Below are 20354 nucleotides of genomic sequence, written 5' to 3' on the forward strand. Positions count from 1 at the left end.
TCAAAGATGATGTCAGTAAATCTCTGTAAATGTAGAATTTATGGCTGTACTGTTTAAATGAAGTAGACTTCATGGGTGTGTCTAGTAAAGTGTCCACTGAGTGTAAATGTAGATTTAGTAGTTGGAGAAATATGTGACAAATAAGGATTAAACATGTTTTTTTTTTTCTCCATTGTAGGAGGAGGATGAGAAAGAGAGACTGAGTCAAGTGAAGGATCTGCACGACGACGATGGAGGAGACAACACCGAGCCTCTGGAGGACCTTTTACTGGGGCTGAGCGTCGAGGAGGTACAAACGTCATGTAATCAGATACATCCCTCAGAGAGAACAGAGCAGCCACTTATTGTATTACGTCACATTATGTTCCCTTTGAGTAACGTGAGCTTCACCTTCACTCTTGTCCTTGTTATGCAGCGGTCCTATGCCGAAAGCTGGGATGATCTGAAAAATAGGTTTTTGTGACGTTCAAAAGTGCTGTTTTTCTTCATATTTTGATCAGGGTAATTTCTTAACAAATTGGCCTTTGTGGTGAGAAAATTGATCGGAGGGAAAATTAGACTTATTTTTTGATATGATTGTGGTTTAAAATGATTCTGAAGGCAAAGAAAAGGTACTAATATTGTTTAATGTGTCAAATATAAAAAAAAAAAAAAATTAAAAAAGGGTCTCAATTATCCTGGAATCCCAGTGCCTGTTTTCTTATTTGACATATTAGATTGTCTCATGATTTTATGTCTTTGAGATGCTGTTGATTGACTCTTATTTTTTTTGCTTCGCTCTCGACTGATTATAAAGTTTGACTGCGTTTGTTGTTGTTTACTTTAACTGGATCATGATGGCTGATAAAAATCTGCTGTTGGATTTGAAAAAAATTGGTCCTCTGGCTGCAGTTTGAGCAGTTTCACGGTCTGATTTCCCACCTGGCTGTTGCCCAAATGATCTGTTGGACTGCAGTGGGCTGGACTGGGAACTGTTTTTATTAGACAGACACAGTAGACACTGACAGGAAATATGGGGACAGAGAGCTGAGGAGTGACACGTTTTAAAGGTCACTGCTGTGAACCGGATTTAATATTGGAGTAATATTTAACATATTGGGACCTCAGTAGCTTTGACAGACACTGCTGTGATAGAAATGAAACTTATCTTTTCTGCTGAAGACACAGACCATAATGTTCTGTCATCTGTAGCTCCATGTTACTCTTTACTTATTTCAGTTCATAGAGTTGCACACAGAAACGCTGCGTTTCTCTTTTTGTCAATATTTTGTCTTCATGTTGCGATTGTCTGTTTGTTGAATCTGCGTGAGAATAGGCATTAATAATTGCATGCTTGCAAAAAAACTCGATTAAAGGTGGAGTTATGTTTATGTTCAGCAAAGTTCATTGTTTGTGTTTGCGTGTTCTGTTTCCTTTCTTTGCTGCGGAGGTCAACAAATATGTTTATTTTTCTTTTTTTTTCATTGATTGTCACCAAAGAGGATGATTTATACTTTACAGTATTTCATGAATGTTTTATTTATTGATTTTTACATTTATCTAGTGTTGATTGACTGGTTGAGATGCAGCTGCCAAAGTAGCACACTGTTATTTTATCAGGAAGTAGTAAAATAATAAGCAAGACTGATAACTGGAACAGTGCTTGATAATGCTGCTAATCAGATACCTACTTTGTTGATACCTACTTTGCAGATCTCTTTATTTACACCTGCTGTTTATATCCTTGTTTATTTACTTGCAGTCTATTTTCCCCTGCCGTTGTTGGAGGTTTTTTTGTTGTTGTTGCATTTCCATGATTGTAGCTCAGTAGAACAATGTGAAACTACCAGCAGGAATGTGTGTCCATGTAGATTTGCACTGGAATACCTGAGATTCATTCATAAAGTTAGTCCTGCAAAGAATTTTCGACTGCTAGTACGTTTCAGACATTGCTAGTTAGCCCAACATACAAGTTATTAAAAGCACACAGTGTCTGCATCGCTTTAGAAAACATCATCTTTGCTTTTTTTAGTCCATTTGAAACAACAGATATTCAACCAAAGTGCTTTGCAGTAAAAAAATATATATAAATGCTCTAAATTTGCATAGGAGGTTTAAAGGTTAAGGAGAAAACCTACAATCATTTTCATTCTATTAATACTTTATTCTGTTATCTTTATGTTATTTTTACCCGCTGTGCACTTGCAACCTGCAATAATCTGCAGAACAATCTAAAACTGGACTTATTTTTATCCTCAGGGCAACACACATTTTTATTTAATCAGATTTTACTTCTGACTGTTCTTTTGTTGTTTGTTTGAAATGCTCTAGTATTGGAATTTATCAGTTTCCTATCTTTGTGTGCCTATGTCTTATATTTTCTTAATTGGCTGCATTGTAAAGGAGGCCTCTGTACCTCAATGTTCTGTGCAATGACATAAAAGTTGAATGAGTGAGTACAAATTTATCTTATGCTTGCCTGACTGATTCACATCCTAAACTAAATTCTTGTGCAAGATATTGCTCAGTCATCAGCAAATGACATAACACACATAACACAGTGCATAAAAGTAGAAAACGACAAGACACAAGTACGATACATTACTCAAATATAATAAATAAGCTGAAATAAGACTAGAATTGAAAGTACAAAATAAGGCTGGCATTTATAATGAGATAAAAATAATTTTACACATGATGATGAAATAAAGAAAGGAAATATTGCACCTGAAAAATGAGATGGAAGTTAAAATAAAATATTGCGCATTGCGTCAACAATGTTGACATTTTGCACATGTATTGAAAGTATTGTAAATAAAAATTAAATATTCCACTTGATAATGAAATATTACACATTAAACTAAAATATTACACCTGAAAAATGAGAATATGAAATATCATGCTACACATGATATGGAAATTGATATTGCACAAACTATTGAGAAGTAAGATTGCAAATCACATTAATATTATAGTTTAGATGCGAGTTACGATGCTACTGCAATCTGTAAAGTTGTATTGACTCCCATCCTAAGAAGTAATTAATTGTAAACTGTAAAGGGTCGGGCTTTTTTTTTTGCTTTATCTGACTTTATAGAAGTACCTTGTTTTGATTGAAAATTATACTTTTTTTTTTCTTTTCTTCCAGCCTCATGCCAACCACAGCGCCCACGGCTCCATGCACTCCTTAGACACTGAGGTGGTGGCTGGCGGCCCCTCGGACCCCTACAAGGACAACCTTCGGAGAGTCCAGTCGACGGACAGCCTCGGCTCCTCGTTGTCCGCCCAGCAGGGCCTCGGCGGCCACAACCACAAAGCCAAGTCAGCCAGCCACCTGGATGAGTCGGACTTTGGGCCCCTGGTGGGGGCCGACTGTGGCGTCACAGACAGTAGTTTTGGCGAAACTTCGTCCATTAGCTCGATCAAGCTGACAGCGAGTCACTTCCTGCTGACTAAAGATCAGGAGAAAGCGATCAAAGCCATGACGCCCGAGCAGGAGGAGACAGCGTCGCTGCTGTCCAGCATCTCTCACGCCCCCGACACGGCATATTTACCGCCTGCAGGATACCGACTCGTCAGCGACAGCGAGTGGAACCTGCTGCAGCAAGAGGTGAGTCACCGCACAGCTACAACAGTCTGAACGCTGCAGGGGCTGAATGTGGTCTATAACGGTTATGACAGGACATTAGATTTTACAGCTCTGGGTAGGGTTCAAGTTTTTACTGCCTTACACATCCTGGCAATCTATTGGTCTTTCCTTGGCACAAATGAAGTATCTTCTTATCAGAGCAACACATGAGCCGTCATAAAGCAGTGTTTGTTGTAGGCTAATTTCTTGACTTTATTCTTGAATATTTATTTGTTAAATTACATATATCTAGATTAAAAACAGAGTTGTTTCCTCTTCTTTTTGGCAGCAAAGCCTTTTAATAGTCTGAGCAGGCCTATGTGAGTGATCTGAATGAGGTTATTAGTGTGTGCAGTGCCAGGGAAGGAAAACCCATCACAAGCATCCATTTCTGGGGGATATTTTGATTAATATAGGAAGAGGAGCTTATTGTGAGATAAAATTCTAGTGTTTGACGTGAATATCTTTGTGAAATTGCACATAATGCTCTGAATTTGTGTATAGTGTTCAGTTAAGTTTAGGCCACTTGCTAATCTGTCTACATAGTTTACAGATTTTGACTCCAGCAGTCATTTTAGCATAAATAATAATTGTAAGATAGAGCTGCAGGTGGAAAACTGACTAAGTCTGCTGAAGAAACGGCAATGTAAAGTCAGACTATGACAGCTGGCTGCAGGCTGTAATGAGATTCAGTGATGGCATCTTTGCTTCATTATATAATGTCCTTTGGTTTACAACCACTCCACATAGACATTCAGCTACATGTGCTGCAGATGCTTTTCTGGAGGAACAAATCCAAGTCCATACCTGCATGACATTTCCAGTGTTCAGGCCCAGTACAAGACTATACCTATGGATGCATTTATTATTGTAAAAATTTCAGTTCAGTTTGGAAACGGAAAGAAATTTGCAGTAAATGCACATTGAGAAGTATTTTAAACCAAAATATTACCCTGTATTAGGTGTTACACTGTTTTTTATGATTTTCTTGTTGGTTTGTCACCAGGTGAAAAATGCGGGCAGGAAACTCGGCAGACGCTGTGATATGTGTTCCAACTATGAGAAGCAGCTGCAGGCCATTCAAGGACAAGAGGCCGAGACGAGAGATCAGGTTTGTGTCTTTAAAGTGTCTCTGTTGCTTTTTATCTACATGTATCTTTGTTAATGCGAAAAGCGCAGCCGCTTTTGACAGAAAATGCTAATTCGAGCGACTCTCTGTCTTCCAGGTGAAGAAGCTGCAGGTGATGCTGCGGCAGGCCAACGATCAGATGGAGAGAGCGATGGCAGAGAAGCAAACTCTAGAAGATTCAGTCAAAGTCAGCAACGAGGAAACCGCTGCTAAGGTACGAACGTGGTGAGCGTAACAGTAGATCATTATCTCGACTCTTTTCCTTTTAGACATCTAGCTTACTGCTTCACTTATGGGGTGGATTTAAAGACCTAAAACTGGCATTTCAGTCTGTTACTTTCAAATTAGAAATTATGTTATTTTCTAATTGCATTGTTCAGTTGTTCACCTGTGTAGAACAAAAACACTTAAAACACTAATTTTACTGTGTTTAGTACTAAAGAATCGTAGCAAAACCTCACATTTGAGAAGCTAAACCTGGAGAGTTTTTGGTCATTTTTACTTAGAAAAATTGCATAAACCATCAACTGATCAGCTGTAGATTTCAACCAGAAAGGCCAAGTAAAGTTTTATGATTAATAAAACTTTCGTTTCAACTGTTACCACCTTTTACAGTCATCTGAAAGCAGCAGGTGTGTCTGCAGCCTCTAATTTTAATGACTTGTAGCATTACCAAAGTGTTTGCCGGTTACCTTGATTACATCTTAAACAACCACACTGTGGATCATTGCAAAATAAGCACACAACCTTTTGTGTTTTTTTGTAGACATCATAATAGTCAGTTGTATGTCCAGCATATCAGCTTTTAAAATCCAGAGATACAACATTTAAACACAACTTTAAAGTGTGTCTCGTGTACGTCAGTGAGGAATTTCCACTCCCATCAGTTCTCTCTAATTAACAACAGCAGGTTACCACAGCAACGGCAGCCTGAGTCATCATCTTTCTATTCCAGCAAGTCTGACAGAACTAGCGCCTGCAGCACTTCCTGTTTTCAGTTTTCCTGTGGGTGCGATGATGAGCAGAGCCACGACTTTTCATGCAGTTGTGGCGCTTCAGTTTTGCACTGCTGTAACCAGAAACTGAGTTTACTAAGGAAGTTTTTGCAGAACTTTTAGTGGTGATGTTTCTGTCACATGTAGACACATTAAGGCTGTAACAGATTATCGTTTTCAACATTTATGATCAGACTATTCATCATTTCATTGATAGAATGTCAGACTATGCCTTTTATAATTTCCTAAAATCCAAGGTGGCATCTTTACATGTCATCCTCACTGAAAAGTTACTGAAATTATTTGTGAAGAAATTAGATTATTGATGAGCTGCTCTTTAAATCTAGCTAAATTTAATGTAATTGCACAATAAAATCCCCCTTTTCACCTTTGTTTCATTTATATTGACTTATATATGAGACATCAGTTAAACAAATAGAACGTATATTTTGCGATTCTGGATATTTAGTGAGAGACAAGGATTAGATTTAGTAGAAGTTGATTTGCTGTCATTATATCAAGGTTCAACCACAACATAGCAACATGTGGACAGTGCTTCTGCATAGAAAACGTTAGAATTCTAAAAAAAGTGCATGAAAAAAATAGAAATAATGTGGCTTTTACAAGGTTTTTGAAGTTTGATTAGCAAGAAAACATCGGTATTTCGAGCGCAGTATTATTATATGTCTTAAAACATATCTGGAGGGCATCTTTAATGACGTTTTTATGTTACATGTTTCAATTTTGATCTGCTCTGGTTGTTGATTATAGTGATTTCCCCCCAAAATTATACATCTTGACAGGAAATACTGGTCCAATAAGTCCAAAACTGTGAATTAAATCTGCAAAGAGACATTTTTGTGTTATCCTGTCACAATAACACAATAGTTCGGTAGTTTCCTCCCATGAAAAGCTTTTCCGGGCTCTCTGCTTTGTTCCCAAACTGCCGGGAACATAATGGGACAAGAGCTGCTTTTAAGTGGGATGTGAAGAGCCGATGTGATTGGCCTTCATTGTTAATAGTCCCTAACAAACCGTTAACGTGCCCACAGATAATGTGTGATAATGGATTCTTCCTTTTCCAGCCTTAACGGATGCAGCAACTGCCTCCAGCAAAGCAAACCATGAAAGTGTGCCGTCGTACTTTTTACAGTGAGCCGTCAATCACGACAATACAGCCCAGTTTCTGCCTACGGTATGAAGGTGTTTTCCAGGGTTTTCTTCTAAAAACTACAGAGCGTGGGCATTGAGCGCTCTCACCAGCAGGAATAAGGAAAATACAGGTTTTTTTTTTTTTATTCTCCTTTTAGATCTGATAAAAAGCTGCGAGGATGCCGCAGTGCAGCTGAGAGCAGTTCTGTGGTGTCACAACATAAAATACATCTCAAACAGTTTATGCTCAACCATCTCTGATTCACCTGAACATTTTCTGGGATAAAATGTGGATATTTATAAGGGTATTTGTGAAGTTGTTGCTTGATTTATAAAGTACTTTTAGGGTTTTTTCTTTTTAAATTGCCTGTCGACCCACTTTCAGCAACGTTTTTCACACATTGAAATTTGAGGCTGTTTGAACTACAATATCTCAGGAACTTTTAATGATAAAAGCCTTACATTTTAACTGTTATTTCTCTTCATGCAATTGATTCAGAATAATAAAACAAATGCAATGTTGGACAAAAACATCAAATAGTCAAAATAGAAATTAGAAAATGAGAAATAGCAGAACCTATCAAGAAAAGTCCCTTATTAACAAAGTTGTTTATAACACAGAAGGCAGCTAGTGATGTTTTCTGAATCATCTGTAGCTGCATGTCACAAAAATACAAAACAAAACACATGGAATACTTTTTAATATGAAATACTTGGTCACAAAAATGAAGAAAAAAATATTTTCACTGAAATTTTATAACTGATTGAGCAGATTTGACAAGTTGTGCCACAAGTTGTGTTGAGCAGAGTTCTGATGTTTCAAGTTTGATGTCCCAAAAATAACTGAGGAAATCTAGATTTTTTTTCTTTTAATATGGACAGATTTTTGGACTGAGCTCAAGAGACTGGAGAAAGAGAGGAATCTGTTACCTTGCAAAAGTATTCACCCCCTTGGTATTTTTCATGTTTTGTCGCCTCACAATCTGGAATTAAAATGGATTGTTTGAAGATTTACATCATTTAATTTAGAGAACATGCCTACAAATTAGAAGATGTGATTATTTTTTTTATTGTGGAGTAAACAAAAAATAGGACAAAATAACAGAAACATCAATGTGCATAACTATTCACCCCCCTTAAGTCAATACTTTTTAGAGCCACCTTTTGCGGCAATCACAGCTGCAAGTCGTCTTTGATAAGTCTCTATGAGCTTGCCACAGAAATTTTTGCCCATTCCTCATGGGAAAACTGCTCCAGCTCCTTCAGGTTTGATGGTTTGCGCTTGTGAACAGCAATCTTTTAAGTCTGACCACAGATTCTCAATCAGATTGAGGTCTGGGCTTTGACTAGGCCATTCCAACACATTTATATGTTTCTCCTTAAACCACTCAAGTGTTGCTTTCGCAGTATGCTTGGGGTCATTGTCCTGCTGGAAGGTGAATCTCCGTCCTAGTCTCAAATCTCTTAGAGACTGGTACAGGTTTTGCTCAAGAACATCCCTGAATTTAGCACCATCCATCTTTCCCTCATGGCAGAATTTGTAATATACTCACACGCAAAAGAAACGCAAGTTTCTTTTACCCGATGAAAAATTAAATTTGGTTTCCCTAAACAAAAATGCATTTGGTACTTTGTGGTGCATGGTGTGTTCTTAACATTTTCGGTTGCGTTTTGTAAGGTTGGTGTGAAAACGGAAAACGGAAAACGAATCGTCGCAGTACACCAATGCATTGATGATATGGACATGATTCACACTTTGCACGTGCAATTGAATATGCACGATTTATCGACGCCTTCAGTGGGTATAAATTTTATTCAAGATCATAGGCATTTCACTTGCTGTTTAACTATGCCACGCTTCAACCAAATTGAGAGGAACCAAGCCATCGGACGTCTGCAAGCTGGAGAGTCTGTCCGCTTCGGGAAAGGTCATCGGTGCTCTGTGTGGTGTTGTATCGACGCTGGAGACGGTAAATGGTGGTGATGTTGACATTAAAGTGATGGGCAATGTCTCGGACAGACTCTCCAGCTTGCAGACGTCCGATGGCTTGGTTCCTCTCAATTTGGTTGAAGCGTGGCATAGTTAAACAGCAAGTGAAATGCCTATGATCTTGAATGAAATTTATACCCACTGAAGGTGTCGATAAATCGTGCATATTCAATTGCACGTGCAAAGTGTGAATCATGTCCATATCATCAATGCATTGGTGTACTGCGACGATTCGTTTTCCGTTTTCGGTTTTCACACCAACCTTACAAAACGCAACCGAAAATGTTAAGAACACACCGTGCACCACAAAGTACCAAATGCATTTTTGTTTAGGGAAACCAAATTTAATTTTTCATCAGGTAAAAGAAACTTGCGTTTCTTTTATGTGTGAGTATACATATACCATTCTGTAATGAAAACATGAATGATCAGAGCAAATGCAGTTGTGTAACAATAAATAACTTTGTCTGACCACTAACCCTAAATGAAAGACAAATTTTTCCATGATTAGACATATTTTCTAACCCCCCCCCCCCCAAAAAAAAAAAAAAAGAAAAAGAAAAAATGGGACAAGGTATGTAAACCTATGAGCACAACTGTTCTTATTTGGAAGAGATGCGTGAAGATAAACTCTTAAGCAATTCCTAATATACACTACCATTTAAAAGTTTGGGATCACCCAGGAAATTCCACACTTTCATTCATGTGCTAACGTAATTGTACAAGGATTTTCTAATCATCAATTAGCCTTTCAACACCATTAGCTAACACAATGTAGCATTAGAACACAGGAGTGATGGTTACTGGAAATGTTCCTCTACCCTGATGTGCATAATTCATTGGAAATCAGCCATTCCAGCTAGAATGGTCATTTGCCACATTACCAATGACTAGACTGTATTTCTGATTAATTTAATGTTATGCTCATTAAAATAAGCTGCTTTTCTATCAAAAATAAGTACATTTCTAACTGACCCTAAACTTTTAAATGGGAGTGTACATGAACTCACACTTGAAGTTTCTGCACAGAATCTAGTTTGTGACATTGATTTTTAACACACAGCAAGAGAATCATTTTTGGGACAAACCGATCAAGTAATGTAAATTTATCAGGGACAGTTTGAGGTCATCATCAAAAAATTCCTTCTTTGAGCACATATAAACTAAAGCGGAGGTATTGTCATTCACATCTCAAATTTGAATGTGCAACAAAACAACAACAAAAAAATTCAAACAAATCAAAGATGCTTGAGCAGAAGTCACCGGATGGTTTTAGATGGAATTGCTCTGCATTTCAGGTACTGTCACACTGGCAACAGACTCTTAAAAAGTGTGATAACACCTTTTTTTTTTTTTTAATTAATTTTTTGGCCTTTTGTTAGCTTTATTAAATTAGGTTAGTAGAGACACAGACAGGAAAGCAGGGAGAAGAATGGATAGAAGACCTGCAGTAAATGGCCGTGAGCTGAAATTGAACCCAGGCTGCTGCATTGGAAACTATAGCCCGTTATGGTTTGCCTGTTAAACCAGTTGAGCTTTCTGGGTGCCGATAACACCTTTTGTCAGTTCGTTAGCCAGAGGTCATTGTAGACAGTTCAGCTCATACAAACACCGTTGTACTGAGTTTTCTGACCTGAGCTCGCAGTCTGACACAGTTTTTATCCTGGATTCAGTTCCTTCTTAAGCGGTGTAAAATGACCACAGTGTAGCACAACCACAAGCTCTACATTTAATTGCCTTTAAATGTTTGTAACTTCCCGACGTGTTGTTTCTGTGTTGTAGGTGTCTGCCCTCATGCAGAGAGTCCAGGAGTCGGAGACGCTGCTCGGCGCTCTACAGCAGGCCTTCGGTGAAGCTAAGAGGAACACACAGGAACAGATGGTGAGCAGCATATTCATCTGTTAGCTCTGTGCTGTCTGTTCCTGCCAGCTGTGTCTGGATCACTGGTTCCCAATATGAGAGCTGGCACCACTGCAGCCTCCCAAACAAGCACATCAATAACAGACTCTCACTCACTTCTCAGACATGCAGCCAAACTGAGCTGCAGCTTGCTGATGCTGCCTCTCTCATATGTTCTAGCTTTAAAAAATGTCTTCTGCCCAGTGTCCACACTGCTGTCCCTGGTCTAGTTTGTGTACTCTGGGGTTGCTTTTTAATCTGGATGGGCAGAAATGAAGACTTTTGGAAACAATAATGCAGATAACACATAAATTTTTTCTTCGGTTGTTAATTACACCCCTAAAAACTCATCTCAAGTTATCAGAGTTTTCATTCATACCTTAAAATGGCTCAAATGTAACACCATTGCTTTCTTTATAACATGCGGGTCTGTTAAGTTTTTGCCTTTCTTGCCCTCAGGGCGACTTGAACACACCAGCTCGCCTACAAATCTGCTTGAATACTGAAAAATACTTTGAACAATGACACATTGTAAAATTGGAGTAACTCAGTCACACATGTTAAAACCAGATACCCATTCTTTTTTTTGAACTTAATTTTTATTCTCATTCCTTGGGATTCGTACAGTGTATATAATACAAGTTACAACCTTTTTTTTTTTTTTTTAAGTTGCCAAGCAACGCAGCAACGTCAACTTAAACAGAACAGAACAGTACAGAGAAAAAATACAAAACAAAGAGTACATAAAATGAGTAAAATAATGTGATAAATAATAATTATCTAGCTTAAAATAAATAAATAAATAAATAAGCATTCACTCTAGGCTGTCCACTCCCAGGTATTATTGGTAATATAGCATTGTCTTTTTACGATAAGTATATATGGCATGTAGGCATGACAGTAGATAGTGGGGTGGAGGGGAATTCTTAGATGGTAAGAGTCACTGAATCAGCAGGAACAAGGCAGGCCTCCATCGTTCATTGAACATAGATTTTTGCAGTCTCAGTGCAAAGGTAATCTGCTCCATTTGATATATGTCCCATACCTTTTGGATCCAGATGTTATATGTCGGGGGATCCGGTTTCATCCATCTGATAGTAATACACTTCAGCGCTGCCGTGAGTAAAATGTTTAAAAGGTACTTCTTAGCTCTCCCATCCAGACCGTTAGGTATTACCCCTAACACTGCAACTGCCAGATCTTGTGGAATATCTTGTTGAAAGACATGCTGGAGAGCGTCAAAAACATCTTTCCAAAAAGTGAACAGTTTGGGACATGACCAGAAAACGTGAGTGTGATTCGATGTTTCTGACCCACAATCTCTCCAGCATGAGTTAGAACACGCTGGGTTCATTTTAGCTGTTATTACTGGCGATCTAAAGAATCTAGTTATCACTTTCCATTTGAATTCCCGCCATGTGTTTGAATTAGTGGCTAAGTGTGCCTCAATGCAGGCCTCCATCCAAGTATCCTGTGAAATGTCCTTGTTTGCCTCCGCCCCCCACCTCTGTTTGATCTGAAGGGTGTTGTGTGGGGTCATTGATAGAAATATGTCATATAGTTTACCAATTATTTTTTTAACTTGCCTCCCCAGTTGTATTTCGATTAGGAACTTTTCTATGAGACTGTGATGTATAATTTTTCTCCATTCTTTATGCGTTGTTAGGAAGGTTCTTAGTTGTAAATATCTAAAGAAGTCTGTCTTCTCAAGGTTGAAGTCATTTTTTAATTGTTCAAAAGACTTGAAAGTATCGCCCTCAATTAAGTGGTGCAAATAAACGAGTTTACGATTTGACCAATTTCTAAAGCCAGAGTCTAAGTTGTTGGGTATGAAGGTCTTCATGAATCCAATATTTGCTAATGGTGAAAGTTTTGCTAGGTCAAAAGCTAACTTTATTTTCCTCCATACACTTAGAGTAGTCATAGTCCATTGTGCTAGCCCCTTAACAGGGCCATCCGAAAATGGAAGCGTTGCCAAAGGATCTGGAGACATATTCTTTTCAATATTAAGCCAGCGTGTGTTTGTATCATTCTGAATCCATGATATCAGAGGCTTCATTTGCGAGGCCCAGTAATAGTATTTCAGGTTTGGGAGCTTAAGACCTCCATCTGATTTCGGGAGTTGTAAGGTTTTAAATTTAATTCTTGGTCTCTTATTTTGCCAAATGAATTTTGAGATCATTTTGTCCAAATTTTCAAAGGTTGTTCTTGGGATTTCAATAGGTAGCATCTGAAATAAATATAATAGTCTGGGTAGAACATTCATGCGAATACATTCGATGCGGCCGAGGAGAGAAAGAGGAAGTGACGTCCAACGTTCTAAATCATTGTTGATGTGTCTGATAATTTTAATATAGTTTGCATCATACAACTTTTGTAGAGAAGGGGTGATATATATGCCTAGGTACCAGATACCCATTCTGAGGAAGACTGATGGTATGAAAAGTCCCACCCTGCAAGTTTACAGGCTTGTTTCCTTAAGTTTGAGACATTTGAAACCTTGAAAGTCTGAATTCATGTTTTTCAGACTGGCATACGTACACTGTAGTTTCAAGGTGGAAATGCTCACTCAGCCATGATATTTACTACTTACTTTGCCCATGACATGCCTTCTAGCTTGTGAAAAACATCATATGGATGTGAAGTTAAAAAAACATTTGATTTTCATCATAAGGGGTTTTTAATTGTTACGTGTCATTCTCTATTTTGCTACGCTCTAAACTATCACATCACCGTTATCCAGAAGAAAACAGACATTGGCCTTGACTCAAGTGGGTAATTCTGCAATGATAATAAATCACAGGAACTGCTGACCTTGTTGTCTCTGCTAGCAGCTATTGTGCCATTAAGGAAATCTCTTATTGTACTTTGCTGTTCTTTCTCCGTAGTATCAACCACATGCTTCATCTTTACACCCATATGTTTTGTATATTTGAAAGATCATACAAGTTTTGCATCAGTATGCACAGAAATTATTTCTGAAACCTAGCTAATTTGAGATTGTATCAGTTTTAAAATGCTGTTGTCAAAAGAAGTCACATTATTATTGTGGATGTAGAATCACTGTTTTGGATTTACTTTGTTTTGCTTCAATATCAGTTGTGACTAGCAGATTTTTCAATTGCATGCCCAAAAGCTGCTCATTTAAATTTAGCAGAAGTGTACATAACTTAGACCCTCCAGAAAAACGCGGGCAAAAATCCTTGATTATGCGAATAAATATGCGGGGTTTTTATGCCATTTTATGCGGCGAAATTGCGGAAAGTTGCAAAGTATGCGAATAGTTTTGAAATATGCAAAAATATGCGCGATTCACCATTCGTCTGGCCACGGAGGGATGTGTCCTCTAATCAGACACTGGGACTGCTGCAGGGTTACTGGACTGACAGCCTGTGCTTTGGGAGGGGGAGAAGCTCACAGCAGCACCTGCTGCTTGTTGAGGACAGTAACTGCAGAATGATCCGAGTTTTCCTGTCATTCTCCAAAACGGCAGAAAAAGTCACTAGATTTGTGGCGAGTCGCTTTTTGACAAAAAAAGTCGCTAGGACGCTTTGGAAAGTCGCTACATTTAGCAAGGAAGTCGCTAAGTCGGCAACACTGGCGCCGCGCTCCACATCAGCTCGTGCTTCTAGTGCAGGGGTGTCAAACTCAGTTCCTGGAGGGCCACTATCCTGCATGTTTTAGATGTTTCCCTCTTCCAACACACCTGATTCAATGATCAGCTTATCATTAAGCTCAGCAGAAGCCTGATAACGAGCCTGATCATTTGAATCAGGTGTGTTGGAAGAGGGAAACATCTAAAACATGCAGGATAGTGGCCCTCCAGGAACGGATCTTGACACCCCTGTTCTAGTGTGTGTGTGTGAATCCGCGAACTGATGATGTCAGGCCGGGCGTCACATAAAAACTCACTCACAACTCCATTTATATTGGTTATAGTTTTCTCATTTTATGCGGAAATTGTGAAATCAAGCGGGACCCGCATATTTCTTTTTTTTCGTGGAAATGTGAGATTCTTGCGAGAATTATGCGCTGTTTTGTGGGGATTATGCGGCCTTTTGAGAAATAATTGACCCCCGCATAATCAGCGGCATTTTGGTGATTAATGCGGGAATTCATGCAATCGCATAATCGCGTTTTTCTGGAGGGTCTAATAACTACTATAACTTCTTTGTCAGACAGTGACAATAAAGTCTGTCAAGTTGTTATTGAATTCTGAAAATACCAACTAACCCTCCCAGATTCAAAGATTTGATTCAGTTTAATCAAATTTAATTTTAAAAAAACCATAGAAACTCAGAAGATTGCCGCATTTATCTATTCTATTCATTACAATTTATTCACCTTCTCTTGGTTGTTCATTGCCGTATTTCATGTCAAATGTGAATATAACAAATAAGAAACATAATTATTGTGGTAAAAGATGGACCGTTTTTACAATTAGTTGCTGATAGATGAAGCGCTCTTGGCTATACACTTTGTTCTACAAATTGAGTCAAATATGTCTGGAAGTTGCTCATCTTCTACTTCAGATGAAACAGCACATTTGGATGCTGTACATTATTGCCAAAGTTGCCATGTGCTCTTCTAAGTTTGGTAACTTCATTTTTTTCTGTCAGATCATCGTCCAAAAGGGAAAAAAACAGGAAGCACGTGAGGCAGAATTATTCTCAATAATAAATGTGCGATGCAAGCTGTTTCAGCACATGCATCGATGTGACTTAAAAGGCTGCAAACAGATTTGTCTTCCAGGGATGTGAGACGTTCCTTTTGCTTGGTTTGGCTTTGATGTGAAGAAGCATGAGTCTTATTACTGTCATAAATTCACTCAAATAGTCATAAAATATTAGCTCCGCAGGGAGAATTAGATGAAATGTGGCTCTGAAAGCAGACACTGGCCGATGAGTCACTCTTCACCCGGTGGTAAAGAGCTGCTGGTTCCATATGATGGGAGGTGGAAAAATAAAAGGAAGCTAACTGACAAATGATGCAATGATGTGATTTTATTTTGTTTGTTTCAGGCTGTGCTGGTGAAGTCGAGGGAGCAGGTGGCGGATGAGCTAAGCCGACTACAGAGAGACAACGAGAGCCTGCAGGGAAAACACCGGCTGCATGTAGAACTGCAACAGCAAGAGGACTTCCAGATGCCCAACACTGTGCAAGTACGTGAAGCTTCAGCTTTCAGACAACCTCAGCATTGATCTGAAAAAGGTGTTTTGAAACCAGGAGAGAGTGTGTGTGAAGTAGCAGGAATCAAAGCAGATGAGATTTATTAACCCCAATGTGGATAAATTTGGAAGTGCAAACATGTAGGGAACATCAGTAGAAGATACAAAAACATACTCGTACTGCATGTGTGAATATTCAAACATTTGCAGCGAAAAAAATCCTCTGAATGTGTAAAATAAAAGTATTTTACACATCAGTGGTATAACAGTAGAAATACACAGAAGGAATGCTGATTTTGCACATATTGATTCTTGTTTATTTAGAACAAATGATGAGTTTTTCTATGTACAAAATAATCATAATGCACTGGTTGAATGTGATGACTTTGCACCAGATTATAATCTTTCTTTTTCAAAGCCAGTTTTTAATTATTTTGATTTGGCCAAGCTCTTCTTGCCAAGTACAGTCTGGTATCAGTACTGAGTCTCTGCTCTGGTTTCATATTGGCACCAGTGTCAAAACGTTTTCCAGCTCTGTCCCTTTGGCCTGGTTTTAATTCTTCTTGACAAATCAATGAGATTTCAATATTAAGCAACATTAAATTTACATAAAGATAATATAAAGCATGAAAAATAAGTTTAATTAAAGGTTTTAAGTAGAAGAAATTGAAATATTAATTGCTTTTTGTTACCGATTAGCGAAGAGAACTTAAAAATAATTAAACCTTTCTCAAATGTCTTGTTTGGCTATAAAAGCCTGTGGACAGGATGATTTTTTTTGAGAAAAATCCAAATGATCTCATGTTTATGCTTGCTCCTTCAGTGCCCCTTTTCTGCACCACACCAGCTAACGTAGCCTTAGAAATCAAGTTAATTAATGTCTAGAAATGACCGGCTGTCTGTAGTCTTCAATACAAACTCCAAATAAGCACAAAAGACAAAAAGAAAGTTTTACTGCATATTTATGTAGAGTTGTTGGAGAAATCAAGGATCGACGTCGGCATGGTTTTGGATTCATGGAGGGACAAATGCAGGAAACGTCTAAAGTCTATTGTCTCAAATACAGTAGATATACTATAATATAGCCATATTACAGTAATAATAATGAAGGAGATTGACGGATTTATAACCAAAAAAATTACATAAAAAAATCCAGGTTTGGGCACTCACAGTAAAAGTAAAATGCATTTATTTCAACATGTGTTGGTTTGTGCCCTCTCCAGGTGTATATTATATATGTATGTAGTGTTTTTTTCATCTCTTTTTAGTTTCTTGTCCTTTGAAGGTTCTTTAAGTGTTTTAAGGCTTTTCTGAATGTTGCACAGAAAGAATGTACAGTAAAATCTAAATTGTCTTGACGATAATGTATTACTTATGACATAATTCTTTTCTTATTTTAGTCCTAAACATTTCGCCGACCTGACCTCCAATCTACTTAGCCCTGTTTTTCCATTCTAACGATCAGTGACACCTGCTGACCCGCAATGCCACTAAACAACAAAAATGTGGAAAGTGTCTGTTGTAATTTGTGTTGCTGAGCGAGTCATGAGAACATTTTAAGGCTGCAGTAACCTGTTAAAATGAACAGAAGCTCCCGTCTTTGTTGAATAATTGTTTTTACATTTTGCTGATTTATTTATTTTTTTTTTTACCCTGAATCAAAACTCTTTATTTATGATATCTGTCCTGTTCAACATTTTCTATGCGCAGAGCTGAGCAGTTTGTCCTCTCTAATACATTCATGGATTGGACAAGGCTGCTTTCTCATCAGTTTTTAGGGGTTAGAAAAACGGATCCGGTTTTCATAGAAAATGAGTTCTTCAGAGACTCTGGATGTGAAATGAATGAATTTGAGTGTCTGTCTGAAGCCTGTTTGTCAAGCCTCTGGTCTAAACTGTCCCTGGTGTGTCTGATGTCTTATTTTCTGAATTTTCTTCACATTCCACCACGCCTTATGCAAATGATGTGCGCTCAGACAGATGTGTTAACAAACGGGGATGATCTAGATTTTAATGGTGGTGTCCCCATTTAATGTCACCAAGAGTAGAAACACTGACACCAAGTCAGAGAAAATAATCCCTGCAGCAAAGTGGTCGGCTAATTGCTTCAACTGTAGCTCCTTTATGCCTCCATCTGCTCATATTCGGTGATTAACTGCCATTTCCAAACCATCTGACGAGAAGAAAATACCACATATATCTGCTTTACAACTGTGTGCTGTCCTCCCCTCACATCTCCTCCCACACCGTTACTCTGAGCCTCTTGCCGAATTACGTCGTTTTTACAAAGAGTGGGCTCGTACTTTTAGTGGAGGTGGAGGAGCTCTGATGATCCAGTGACATTTCCAGCTTGATGGTGGTTAAACAAACCACACACAACATGATAATTTAAATCTGATCTGTGTGAACCATCCTCCTCCGGTTAGTGTGTGGATGTCCTAATTCAGTTACTGTTATCTGCTGTGTTAGGTCACGTTAATCCAACAGAGAACTGAGGTGGTGCAATTTGTTGCTATTCATATTTCAGTTTTAGAAAGATTGCTGCGTTGGGATGCCTCCTAGAATTTGATAAAGTCAGGAATGGTGTGTGAAGTCCTTCCTGATTTAACTACGTTCGTTTCAAAGTCATGTCGTTTAAACATGAAGAATGTCTTGCCTTGTAAAAACAGTAGTAATCAGAAACATGTGTAGAGCATCCAGTCAGCAGCCTTTAAAGGGTGGTGGATAAGTGGTTAGAGGGCCATGTTCATCCCTCCGCTCTCTTTCCCATTTTTCCTGTCTTATCTCCACTGAAACTGTCAAATTAAAAGGTAAAATGCAAAAAAATAACCCAAAACAACCTTGTATAAACAGTGAGTGATATATTCAAATTAATTAACTTCCAATTATCTACAAAATCCCTGGAAAAATAATTCCTGATTGCTAATATTCAGTATTTAATTATACATCTATCCATCCATTCTCTATACACCGCTTTATCCTCACTAGGGGGGCTGGAGCCTATCCCAGCTGACTCAGGTGAAGGCAGGGGACACCCTGGACAGGTCACCAGTCTGTCACAGCTACATATACAGACACACAATCACACTCACATTCACACCTACGGGCAATTTAGAGTTATCAATTCACCTCAGCATGTTTTTGGACTGTGGGAGGAAGCCGGAGTACCTGGAGGAAACCCACGCATGCACAGGGAGAACATGCAAACTCCATGCAGAAGGATCCCAGACCCACCCCATGTGAACCGGGGATCGTCCTTCTGCAAGGTGAAAGTGCTAAACACTACGCCACTGTGCAGCCCTATTTAATTATACAGCTTAACCAAAATTATTTGTACTTAAAGTTATTGGAATAATATTTTGTAATTTTGTGTCTCTTTTTGTGAAATATTATCTAACATCTTGTCTTTTTACCAATCTGATTGACTGAGCAGAAGAATAACTATTCATATAGCAGCTTTTAAAAACAGAATTTATGTAGTGCTTTGACAGAAGACACAAAAAGGAGGACACTCAAGAGGACACTGTTCAAAAACACAACAGCCCAAACAGAAAAAAGCAGAAAGCCAAAACTGGAGAAATAATTAGTCTCGGTAAAAGATACAAAGTGTGAATACAGAATTTCAGCATAAATAAACACAAATGAATGTATCTAAAATAATAAAAACATGAAAATACAGATAAAAGGGTTAAGAGTAAAAGAATACATAGAATGTAGGAAAATTGAGGGTTAAAAAAAAACTCAGCTACCAAAGTTTTAACTCAAAGAAATACAATCATATCACTTCTATTTTAGAATCTTTCAGTTTAGGAACTGAAAGCTAGTGTTTGCAGTCTCTCCTTTCCTAAAACATACTTTTACTTGACAGACTTTCCTGATTTTACTTTAGTTTTAATTTTTTTTAAATCAGCTTTTGTTTCTTTCACTGTTGTTTTACCTTTTCTAACACTGTATTGATTTTATCTTTACTAAAAAATTTTTTGCCTTGTTTTAAATTTTAATGACTCTGTTTTATTTTACTGTCTTGAGAAGCACTTTGTGACGTGAATTTTGCAAAGTGCTTTATAAAGATTGTTAATATGGATTTACAGTTCCTCAGAATATGCAAAGTTATCACATTGGCAGTGACTTTATTTTGTTGCGACAGTTCCAAGATAAACAATACAAGTACAGTGTTTGTGTCAGTCCACCAGCAGTGTTAATCCACGTGTGTTTGTCTTCATTTGAATAAAGATTTAAGATCACTTTATTGTCAATGTGTCAAGATACACAACGGAATTTCAGTGATTTTCAGATATATATGTAGAAGAAAGACTTATCACACTCCTTCATTCAACACATGTTCACATCCATGCACAATTTTCAACCTTCTAAAATTAAAATCTTTAAAAATACAGAGGTGTATGTCATCAGCG

At 38.0% G+C, this 20354-nt stretch overlaps 1 protein-coding gene across 1 annotated transcript in view; it reads left to right on the forward strand.

The window, feature by feature from the left end:
- Positions 1-20354, forward strand: part of rabep1 (rabaptin, RAB GTPase binding effector protein 1) — a 54605-nt gene that overhangs the window by 17605 nt on the left and 16646 nt on the right. The window contains exons 8-13 of the mRNA XM_051937660.1: positions 179-289; positions 3128-3589; positions 4614-4718; positions 4834-4950; positions 10656-10754; positions 15794-15934. Coding sequence (XP_051793620.1) covers positions 179-289; positions 3128-3589; positions 4614-4718; positions 4834-4950; positions 10656-10754; positions 15794-15934 — 1035 coding nt within the window. The remainder of the gene's footprint in view (positions 1-178; positions 290-3127; positions 3590-4613; positions 4719-4833; positions 4951-10655; positions 10755-15793; positions 15935-20354) is intronic.

Source organism: Acanthochromis polyacanthus, chromosome 17 (assembly GCF_021347895.1).
Source record: "Acanthochromis polyacanthus isolate Apoly-LR-REF ecotype Palm Island chromosome 17, KAUST_Apoly_ChrSc, whole genome shotgun sequence".
Classification (NCBI taxonomy): Eukaryota; Metazoa; Chordata; class Actinopteri; family Pomacentridae; genus Acanthochromis; species Acanthochromis polyacanthus.